General features: G+C 41.7%; 1 protein-coding gene across 1 annotated transcript; it reads left to right on the plus strand.

Moving 5' to 3' along the window:
* Window positions 1-344: 344 nt before the first annotated feature.
* On the plus strand, window positions 345-10,800 carry LOC143485374 (uncharacterized). The gene is made up of 2 exons (XM_076984773.1): window positions 345-3,350; window positions 9,147-10,800. Exons 1-2 carry the CDS (start codon window positions 3,082-3,084, stop codon window positions 9,862-9,864), a joined length of 987 nt encoding a protein of 328 aa, XP_076840888.1. The 5' UTR covers window positions 345-3,081; the 3' UTR covers window positions 9,865-10,800.
* Window positions 10,801-12,262: the final 1,462 nt, after the last annotated feature.

Genomic DNA, 12,262 nt, shown 5'->3' on the forward strand with positions numbered 1-12,262 from the left:
GAACTGATAAGATTACATGGGGCACCACCCTCATATCCCCTTATGAAAAATTACAAAATTTTTATTCATTAATATTATTTAATGTAATATACTCTCATTGTAACGCTGGTGAACCTGAGGTTAGAGAAGGATCCATAAACAAGTGTATAAGACTTTGATTTTAACATAGAAAAACAATGAACAGCAGTCCCAAAAGGGGACAACCCCATAGGGAAGGTGAACAGCGGTCCCAAAAGGGGACAACCCCGTAGGGAAGGTGAACAGCGGTCCCAAAAGGGGACAACCCCGTAGGGAAGGTGAACAGCGGTCCCAAAAGGGGACAACCCCGTAGGGAAGGTGAACAGCGGTCCCAAAAGGGGACAACCCCGTAGGGAAGGTGAACAGCGGTCCCAAAAGGGGACAACCCCATAGGGAAGGTGAACAGCGGTCCCAAAAGGGGACAACCCCGTAGGGAAGGCAGGCAGCAGCACAAGAGGCAAAAAGGGAGAATCAAAAACCAGGCAGCGAATGTCAAAAACCAGAAAAATCTTTAGAAGGGCAGACAGAGGTACAAAAAGGGCTAGGCGAAACAGGAGGATATCAAAATGCCAGAGAAGGGATCAAAAACCAGAATCACAGTCAGAGAGTATACAGAAAAAGGCTTGGTAGAGACACTCAGAGAGGCAATACTTCGCATACTTCGAACAGAGTCCTTAAGTAGAGTGTGGTGAATAGTAAACTAGAGTCAGGTGTGCTGGTCAATATTCTGGCGGTCACGGGCGTGATTGACATTCCTGACACTCGTAGATTGTAATTAAATGTATATTTATTGAATAAGAGAAAAGGGAATATACATAAAACTCACTGATTAAGATTATACCAAGGACCTGAGGTACTGAGTTAACTGAAGTTGCTATAGGACACTTGTCACAGGTGGAAAAGATGCAGAATAAAAGAAACAATGCAACTTTCAGGAGAAACAGATTTAATAACATAAAAAGACCCAAGACGTTCAAATAATAATCAGTGATGAACTGGTTCAAACACACAACATAAATACAACAACAGAAAAGACCCCAAGGTGGCAAACCCACAGTTTTGGAAAAAGCAAACATTTGAACCAAAACTCTTGTAACTTACCAAAAAATAACCAGCAGTCAACTTGCAAAATATTATTGCATCCAAACTCTACACACAAATATCAGATGATAAGCCTTTCCCATGTGACACTGAAGTGACAAATGGAAAACACTACTACCATGTGTTTGAGTGTTCAGTTTGTAGTCTTCTATAAAGGTCTGTCAGAGGTCTCACATATACATGAATATTCATGAATACAGAGGTTATTTCTGCACATTCAGTACACTTACACCATAAAGTAACACAATTACAAGGGAATTGTTTTTATTTATTTCGCATGAACACTACAATAATACTATATATACTGTGAGCACGTGGACAACAAAAGAAAACCAAAAAGACAAAATAACCTCGAACTTCCTCCATCACCTGCTGAATGTATTTGCACTGAGGGGGTTGGCAACCACCTCCATACCAAAAAGAATTCAACAGCAATAGAGAGTTTGGTGGAGGTGAATCACAACATATCGTGATTGTTCAATGAACCAGTTTGTACTTGAGCAGCCTGGTGCAAACTTATGTTGTCCCAGACGACAACAAACGTGGACTGTTCTGGTTCATCCCCCTGGTGATGGAGAATGAGTGTGTTGTGTTCTGTGTTGAAGGTGATCATGTGCACAATGTTGTAGGGACCAAGAGTGGCATGATGATGAACACTACCATTCTGGCAAATGACTACACACATTGTGTGATGCTGCCATGCTATCAGGGACTCTGACGTTGGTACGGTGTCCTATGATGTTCATTACAGTAGTGTACAACAGTATGAAATGGGCATAATGTTGTCAATGCTGTGTGGCACAGGACACTGGACTATCAATGAGTGGATAGCAAATTCATAGTGCAATTGTTTCACACTGTCACTGGCCCAGTCTGGATAGACTCACTGAATGGATGTTGCTGATGGTGACGTGGTCAGTAATGATGTGCTGTTGTAGAAACATGTAGAAATGTATGCTGTTGTTTGCTCTGACCATTTTGACGATGGTCTCTTTGTTATGAGGTGGACAGCTGTCTTCTTCCCCCAGCAAGGAGTTGTCTTGTTGTGAAAAAACATGAAGTACAGAGGATAGGTCTACTTATCTATTCTCATTTTGTAATGTCTGGATGATGCTACAGTGTAGCAGCACAGATTAGGTTGGGCCTCCAGGAAACCAAACACGTTTGACCACATGGTCAACCAGAGTGGTTCTGATCTCATCCATTATGGTTGCTCATGAGACTGAATATAACCATACTATGACAATACTAAAGATGACGTGAATACAATACAAACAGGATAAGTACTATGTGATCAAAAGGGGCTGAGACACTCGGGCACAAAACACAAGTAATACAGGGCAGTATAACTGAACAAACATACAACTAACAAGCACAAGAAATAAAAACACAACAACCAGAACCATTAAAGACGCTATAACAAAACAGTACGGAGAGACGACAGATCATGGACTAAACACACGCAGGCGTAAAACTCTAACCAAGGAGACAGAGAGGGAACCAATAAGGAGAGACAAACTAACCGGGGAGACACGTAAGAAGGAATAACTAAACGAACAGCTAAGAGAAGCGAGAAAGAAAGCCAGGAAGACAAAACAGGACAAACCAGAACAGCACGTGGAAGGAGTCACAGGGAGGTGTAGACAACCGAACAAAGAACCAGCACAGGGCAAAAGAAACACATGGAAACACAAGGACCGACACAGGGGAGTAAAACTGAAGGGAATATATACTCAGAACAGGGAGCATATATTATACTCAGAAAATGAGACGCAGGTGAAAACATTTGGGCAGGGGTGTGACAAACAGAAGGGAAATCAAGGGAACAGGGCGGGGCTAGGGCAGACGACACAGGACTGGGAAGGTGGGCGGAGCTGGGCGTGACAATTTACTAAAGCTTCCACTTATCCTTTTGCATATAAAGGTGCAGAGCCTATAATTCAGGTTGAAGAGATCTCTGAGATGTTGATGTTGGTTTCCAGCCACATATGGACCTTCATTTTAGTTCTGCTGTTACAGATTGTCACAGTCCCGCCTCCCTCCTGTCAGTCATGTCTTCTGTTTTTGTTCTGCGTTTGTGTCTTTTATTTTGAAATTCCTAGTTGTGTCTGTCTTCACTCCCCTGCCTTGTTCTCCGCCCCTCATTATTGCTTTCTGATGTGTCTTGTTGAGTTCCTGGTTTGGTTAGTGTATTTAAATCTTGTATTTAGTCTCATGTGTGGTCGGTTATTGTAAGTACCTCTTGCTTGTATGTTATTTGGTATCGTGTGTGTGTGTGTGTGTGTGTGTGTGTGTGTGTGTGTGTGTGTGTGTGTGTGTGTGTGTGTGTGTGTGTGTGTGTGTGTGTGTGTGTGTGTGTGTGTGTGTGTGTGTGTGTGTGTGTGTGTGTGTGTGTGTGTGTGTGTGTGTGTGTGAAACCAGTCTGTATGTGCTCCTTGTATTTTGCGTTCTTTATTAGATGTACTTTGGGATTTTGGTTTCTCTAGTGATTTTGCTTGTTAATGTCCCCCCAGTTATTTCTGTTAGTGTTGTTTGGTTCCTATGGTAGGTGTTTGATTATTCTTGGTGTATGTTCTGTGTGTTCTGTTTAAATGTATTAGTTTTCTTATTAAATCATTGTTCAGTCTGCACTTGCATTCAGCCCTCTCCCAGTTGTTACACAGATAAAACAGATGAATATATTTTTCTATATTCTTCTTTTTGTTTTATTTGCATGCTACTGCAAAGATGAAGCCAACATTGTACTAGCTATATTCATCTGTGATAAAACATCTAGAAAATGTTCTAGTCTCCCCATCCAACATGCCCATGTGGTCAGGCCGTCATCCAACACACTCACTCTGCCAGCTGAGATGCCCACACCGGCATCTCAGAAGCAATCAATCAATCAATCAATCAATCAATCAAAGTTTATTTGTATAGCGCTTTTAACAACTCAAGTTGTCGCAAAGCAGCTTTACAGGGTTTACAAGGTTAACAATACTATGGGTCCAGAACCCTAATGAGCAAGCCAAGGCGACAGTGGCGAGGAAAAACTCCCTATGATGGTGAGGAATAGGAAGAAACCTCGGGAGAACCAAGACTCAAAAGGGAACCCATCCTCCATTGGGCGGCCCGTTAACACACAAATACACAAGTCACACATAATTCACACAATCAGACTAGGTAAAAGGTAGAATTGAAAGTTCTGGGTTTTGATATTGTCACTGTAAATGTCTGTTGATGAATGCCAGGCTTTCATTCCGTGTCGGAGCAGTGATGCTGGTATTGTAGGCTCCGACTGCAGTGTTACTCCCCAGGTGAACCCCGGTATCAGCACATCCACCGGCAGCCAGACCATCCCCCAGGTGCCTGCAGGTGCCTGTATCCAATCGTCTTGGGTAGAGCCATGCAAGAAGATAGATAATACAGACTGAGTGGACATGAATTTAAACCACCGTTGATTTAAATGTACGTAGCTCACGTGCCAGTGATCAGCATGTGGCTCCGGCAGACTAATCTATAGCAGCATAACTAAAGGGAGAGGTTCAGAGGTGACCACAGGCATGAGGGCTCACTGAGACATTGCTTTCCAGTCAAGTCATAGTCACAAATAGAGTGATGCCAAGACACAGCTGGATGACAGCATCAACATCTCAGATCACCAGAAATCTCAACGTCTGGGGGCCCCCAAACCCCTACACCTTACAAGGGGAATTTTAGCTGAAGGCTTGACTAAACAGGTGAGTCTTAAGTCTAGATTTAAAGATTGGAACTGTGTCAGAGTCTCGGATTGGAGCTGGAAGGCTATTCCATAATTGAGGGGCTTTAAAAGAGAAAGCTCTGCCTCCGGCTGTAGTTTTACTAATTTTTGGAACTACGAGAAATCCAGCATTTTGGGAGCGCAAAGGGCGAGATGGGTTGTAGTAATCAATGAGTTCACTCAGATATTGTGGGGCAAGACCATTTAACGCCTTATAGGTTAACAGGAGAACTTTAAATTCAATGCGATATTTAATCGGCAGCCAGTGTAGTGCAGCGAGAGTGGGACTAATATGATCGAATTTCCTAGCCTTGGTTAGGACTCTAGCTGCGGCATTTTGTACAAGTTGTAGCTTCTTTATGGACTGTTTAGAGCATCCAATTAGAAGACTATTACAGTAGTCCAATCTCGACGAGACAAAAGCATGAACTAGCTTCTCTGCATCAGCTAAAGAAAGTAAGTGTCTCAGCTTGGCAATATTACGTAAATGGAAAAAGGCAGCCTTAGTGACATTGCATACATGTGTGTCAAATGAAAGATCAGAATCAATAGTGACACCTAAACTTTTTGCAGTAGATTTTGGTGTTACTGAAAAACCATCTAGGGTGCATCTAGAAGCAGCCCATCCATGTATTATAATAAAGTATGGACCAGTACTAGCTGGGCTGACCAATGGTGGGTGGGTTTCTTTTGAGTCTTCTTCCTCAAGGTTTTTTCTTAACCCTTATATTGTGTTATGGTCAAATTTGACCCGTTTAAAAGTTCGGGTTTGTAAAAAGTACAGTTTGCTTTTTTTGTATTGGATCAAGATTTCATGGTATCCTCAGAAACTATTTTAACACTAAAAGCAATTTTTATATTTTAGTAAATTCTAAATGTCTCTAAATGTCTTAAATTTAAAATTGATGGGTCACCACTGATCTGGACCTATACGATTGTAAAGCTGCTTTGTGACAACGTCTGTTGTGAAAAGCGCCATATAAATTTGACTTTGACTGATCTGGCATAGAATACTTGCTGTTGCTCCCATCTTATAAAAGGTGTGACTCACCACACACACCCAAACTAACACACCCATCCACACACACACAAACACAAATCCCCACACACCCACCCACACCTACCCATCCACAAACCCACACACACACACACACACCCAACCACACCACACCAATCCACACTCCCACATACATACACCCACACACATACACCCACCCTCACCCACACATATACACCCACCCTCACCCACACGCATACACATACACCACACACACATACACCCACCACACACACATATATACATACACCACACACATATACACATACACCACACACAAACTTATGGGATGGTGAGTCTGGTCACTCTTCAGATCTTTCATGTGTTGTCGAGAGTGATCTGCTTTGACAGTAAGGAGACGAGAGTTGCTTGGCGTATAAATACTATTGGTCTCTGTGTTCTAAAATTAGTCTGTTAGACTCAGATCAGAGTCTTGGTTTTCTCAAGGTTTCTTCCTAAACCTCCTAGGGAGTTTGTTCTTGCCCCTGGCTTGCTCATTAGGGATCTGGATCCATACGATTATAAAGCTGCTTTGTGACAACATGTGTTGTAAAAAGCGCTGTACATTTGACTTGTACATTTGACTAAATACATTTGACTTGACTAGATATTAGACTATTAGACCCCTTTCTCCTTTTCTTCACTATAGGAAATTCACAGTTTTGTTTATTGAAAACAAGTGTTATATTGTGAGATGAAATGGAACAAACAAAATAACACTGAAAATGGTCTTTACATGGATGTAAATACATACTAAGTAATTTATGAGGTGAGTAACAACATTGGATGATGTTGTTTTTGAGTATTTTCAGGCCAAAACTGCCCCACTAACATCAAAATGAGTTGAGATTTCTAACACAATAGAAGGGTTGGGGGAGAATGTCCCCGCTACCGTCATCCCTGACTTGGTCATCGGAAATTTGTACCTGTACATGTATACACCTGCTTTGTGATCTTTTGTTGCAAAAAGTGCTATAAATTTGACTTTGATGTAGAAACTGTAATGAGTAGTGAAAGATAGTAAATAACACGAATTTAAATAACACGAATTCTTAGTCTTTTCCTGAGCTGTGTATGTCAAGATATGTGGTTTTGTTTTGTACATGTATGCATGCTACAAAGGAAGAACTTTAATTATTAGAATTGACTCAATGTTACCATTAGGTGGCAGCATAGCAGTGTATATATATATATATATATATATATATATATATATATATATATATATATATATATATGCGTATATGAGTGAGAGGGTGTGAAGCAGGAAAAATGACAGAACTCTCTTGAACAATAACGCTGATGTATTAATGTATTTACTATAGGCATAATGTGTGCTACCATGCACTGAGTTTTTGCTATGTTGTTATTGTAGTCAAAGTCAAATTTATTTATATTTATTATTTATTTATATAGCGTTTTTCACAACACATGTTGTCACAAAGCAGCTTTACAATCGTATGGGTCCAGATGCCTAATGAGCAAGCCAAGGGCGACAGTGGCGAGGAAAAACTCCCTATACTAGGGTGGGGATTGTACTATGTTGCTATTGTAGTAATGTTGGCACAAGGACGTAATGTTCTTTAGGTAGTGCCTTAAACTCTGTAACAGAAATTACCACTATGATAATCCCAGTTTTGCAAAGAGCTTGCAAAGAGGGTTTCTTATTAATATAGTAAAATTTCCCTTGTTATTGACCCTCTGATTGCTTCTGATTCCTTTGATCACATGCACAGATTATACCAACTTACGCGGCGATGCTGTCTGTGACCTAAGGCCCAACATCCACACTGGAGTGACTGGTCTGCATAGATATACAACTAGAAATGTGGAGTACTAATAGCCGGGCCGCCAAATGGAGGATGGGTTCCCTTTTGAGTCTTGGTCCCCCCAGTCCCCGCGTAGAGAGCACCTGACTTGTTCATTAGGGATCTGAACCCATGATCTTATAAAGCTGCTTTGTGACAACATATGTTGTAAAATTGAGTGTGTAAAAAAAATTGACTTGACATGAACTTCAACTAGGAGTTACAGTGAGACTTGTACGAGGCTGCATATAGCCAAGGAAAAGTGATTACGTCAACTACATAGGTATGTGTGATTACGTCAACTACATAGGTATGTGTGATTACGTCAACTACATAGGTATGTGTGATTACGTCAACTACATAGGTATGTGTGATTACGTCAACTACATAGGTATGTGTGATTACGTCAACTACATAGGTATGTGTGATTACGTCAACTACATAGGTATGTGTGATTACGTCAACTACATAGGTATGTGTGATTACGTCAACTACATAGGTATGTGTGATTACTTCAACTACATAGGTATGTGTGATTACGTCAACTACATAGGTATGTGTGATTACGTCAACTACATAGGTATGTGTGATTACTTCAACTACATAGGTATGTGTGATTACTTCAACTACATAGGTATGTGTGATTACGTCAACTACATAGGTATGTGTGATTACTTCAACTACATAGGTATGTGTGATTACGTCAACTACATAGGTATGTGTGATTACTTCAACTACATAGGTATGTGTGATTACGTCAACTACATAGGTATGTGTGATTACGTCAACTACATAGGTATGTGTGATTACGTCAACTACATAGGTATGTGTGATTACGTCAACTACATAGGTATGTGTGATTACGTCAACTACATAGGTATGTGTGATTACGTCAACTACATATGTGTAGAAAAATTAATCATTTCTTATTCTGCTTTCATACAGAATAAATTATCTATGTTTGAGACGTGTCACGGTGAGGCGGCCCCCTACCGGCCGCCTCCGTCCACAGCGGCTGTTGTTGTTGTTGTTGTTTGGTGACGTCATGTGCGTCCCTCAGGTGGGCGGAGCCCGTGATCCATCTCACCTGAGGGTCGTTGTGTGTCTTGTCTTTGTACCAGTTGACCGCTGGTCATTATATCCTTAATTTGGAGATATTGCACGGGTTTTTGGTTTGCACACTTTCTATTAAACCATCCTTTTTCCCTGAGACTTGGCGTGATCGCTTCCATTTAGTTGCTCACCCCGCCCGTCACAAGATGAAAGAGCTATAAAACAATGTTACTTCTTCATTTTTCATTGGATAGTTTATAAACATTACACACATCATAACATAATTTATTATGTCAACAACTTATTATCCAACAATAATACCAAAAGACAAAAATAATAATCCCAAAAATAATCATTCCAATATCAGATTTCTCATAATGATGAGAAGACCTACCTGGATGATACACCTGGAGAAGATGATACACATGGAGGAGATGATGCACCTGGAGGAGATGATGCACCCGGAGGAGATGATGCACCTGGAGGAGATGATGCACCCGGAGGAGATGATGCACCCGGAGGAGATGATACACCCGGAGGAGATGATGCACCTGGAGGAGATGATGCACCCGGAGGAGATGATGCACCTGGAGGAGATGATACACCCGGAGGAGATGATGCACCTGGAGGAGATGATACACCCGGAGGAGATGATGCACCCGGAGGAGATGATGCACCCGGAGGAGATGATACACCCGGAGGAGATGATACACCCGGAGGAGATGATACACCCGGAGGAGATGATGCACCCGGAGGAGATGATGCACCCGGAGGAGATGATACACCCGGAGGAGATGATACACCCGGAGGAGATGATGCACCCGGAGGAGATGATGCACCTGGAGGAGATGATGCACCTGGAGGAGATGATACACCCGGAGGAGATGATGCACCCGGAGGAGATGATACACCTGGAGGAGATGATACACCTGGAGAACTGCTGCCTGCATTACCATCTGCCCCTTAACATCAGTAAGATAAAGGATCTGATAATGAACTGCTGCAAGAAGCAAGAGAGGAATGAGCACGCCATCTGGATCAACAGAGCTGCAGAGGAGAGAGCAGACAGCTTCAGGTACCTGTAGTTCAGAGGAGAGAGCAGACAGCTTCAGGTACCTGTAGTTCAGAGGAGAGAGCAGACAGCTTCAGGTACCTGTAGTGCAGAGGAGAGAGCAGACAGCTTCAGGTACCTGTAGTTCAGAGGAGAGAGCAGACAGCTTCAGGTACCTTGTAGTTCAAATCTCGTCATGGTCTCACCACATCAGCTTCCTGGAGAAGAAGGCTCATCAGCATCTCTTCCACTTCAGACACCTAAGGGACTTCAGACTGCCCTCCAAGGTTCTGTGGAACACCATGAGAATCCTCACGTGGAACACCCTGGTTTGTGAACACCACGAAGTGGGGCAGATGGGCTGTCCAGAGGGGGGAGTGATCAGCTGACTGCATCATTTCTATCAAGCTTCCTGACACGCAGACCATCTATTACAAGTACTGTAAGCACTTTTGCTCCCTGAAGGCAAACAGAGAGGATGAGGAGGAACAGCTGCCCTTTGAACTCGCTCATCTCTACACTTGACTGACAATTTTTACATTTCTCTATTGGTTATATTTAGTGTGCGTATTATCATTATACTCCATGGTTTTATTATTTATCTTTATATTTTAAATATTCTTTCCTTATATTGTCTTATTGTTTCCTGTGAGCAGAGAGCGTTTCACTACTGGTTGTAGTTGAATTGATTAGATTAGAAAAGCTTTAGGCCTGGACTTTAATTAACTGAAGTCTTGTTTTTCATTGATCTATATGAATAACTGATGTACCGATGATCTAAAACTCACTTTTACCACACTGCTCCAGCACACTGTGTAAATATTTGACAAATGACAAATATTTAATAATAGGTGGTAAATATATTATGGTATTACTATATCTTTGTAATAGTTGCTGAAATAAAGCTTGGTAAAATTATTAATACATTAATTACATTAATACTACCATATACATACTGCATAAATGACCAATAAAGAATCCAAAAATTAATTACGTTAGTACACATTCATAGGAATAATCTGTGTAAAGTTATTGTGCCTTGTCTGTGACCACAGTGCAAGTTTTGCGTAACTCTCATACTTCTGTTGGGTGAAATGGTTTTTCAGTTATACACACTGCTGTTTCAGCATTCTCTTTCAAATCAGACCAGGGAGGGGAAGGAGACATTATGCAAGCTTTGGGAAATTTAGGAAATGAAAGCACTGATCATCTTTTACTGGATGGGCCTGTGACACTTGGTTTAATATGTAAGTCCATTCAGCTGGCTGCAACTTTCATCACAGTAAGAGTTATTTCTTCTTGTCCACTCATGGCCTGTGCTCAGCAATGAAGAAGGAACGATGGTGGAACTGCACGGCCTACTAAACATTGTGCCAGGAGATTGTGAGCTCTGTCAGCACCATGACCAACTGTGACCAAAGGATCATAATTATTCTTCCTAATGAAACAATGGCCATTTTCTTACTTGTATTATGCTGACCAGTAATGAGCATCTGTTGGGTCACAGGCAGAATTGGGCAGGTCTACAAAAACTTAAGACATGAACTCATGACACACAAGGAAGCTGTTGCAATTTCTCTATGGAAGCTCTAGGCCACTTCACCAAAATGCTGATTCGGACATTTGACCACTGTAGTGTGCTAGACTCTGTGCACTGTGAGCTGAAACACCACAAGGAGGTACAACACAAAGTTCCGTTTATTTGCACGAACTTGACCAGACAGTCTCTGTTTATCAGCAGCTTTGGTGAAAAACTGTTTTCTGTAACTTTGGTAAAAATACGATAATATAACATTAAAATGTTTTTGACATTGAACATAGTTTAATGTTAGTATTAATATTAGTGTTAATAATAATGTAAATGAACTCTCTCTAGAGTGCCAGGGATGCCAGAACTTTTGCTGAAAGAGAAATCCACACAAAAATAGGCAACTGTTTTGTCACTGTACTTCATCCATCCATCCATCCATCCATCATCCATTATCTGTACCGCTTAATCCCACCAGTCAGGGGTCACGGAGGGGCTGGAGCACGGAGGGGCTGGGGGGGGGGTGGTTGTGCGAAAGGGGGCGTTGCGAGGTGTCCCGCCCCCTCAATGTAAATAATAAGACCCATTTATTTTACACGGCGCCCCCTCGCCCGCTCAACAATCGTCACATGCCGTCTCCCACCCCCCGCCCCCCCCCCGTCAACAACTTACATTCGCCACCCTGAAATGTTCTGATTTTTTTCAAATTTTTTTCCTGGTGCCGGCCCTGGGCTGGAGCCAATCCCAACATTGTACTCTACTTACATTGTATGTTTATTTGCAATTCTGAGTATTCTTTTAAATTCCTGTAGTTTTGCTATACTGATCTTGTTTTTATTTGCACTCATATTGGTATCAACATCTTTCAGAGTGCAAAGATGTTGAAGTCATGCAATATTATAGA

The sequence above is a fragment of the Brachyhypopomus gauderio genome, unplaced genomic scaffold (assembly GCF_052324685.1).
Source record: "Brachyhypopomus gauderio isolate BG-103 unplaced genomic scaffold, BGAUD_0.2 sc34, whole genome shotgun sequence".
NCBI lineage: Eukaryota > Metazoa > Chordata > Actinopteri > Gymnotiformes > Hypopomidae > Brachyhypopomus > Brachyhypopomus gauderio.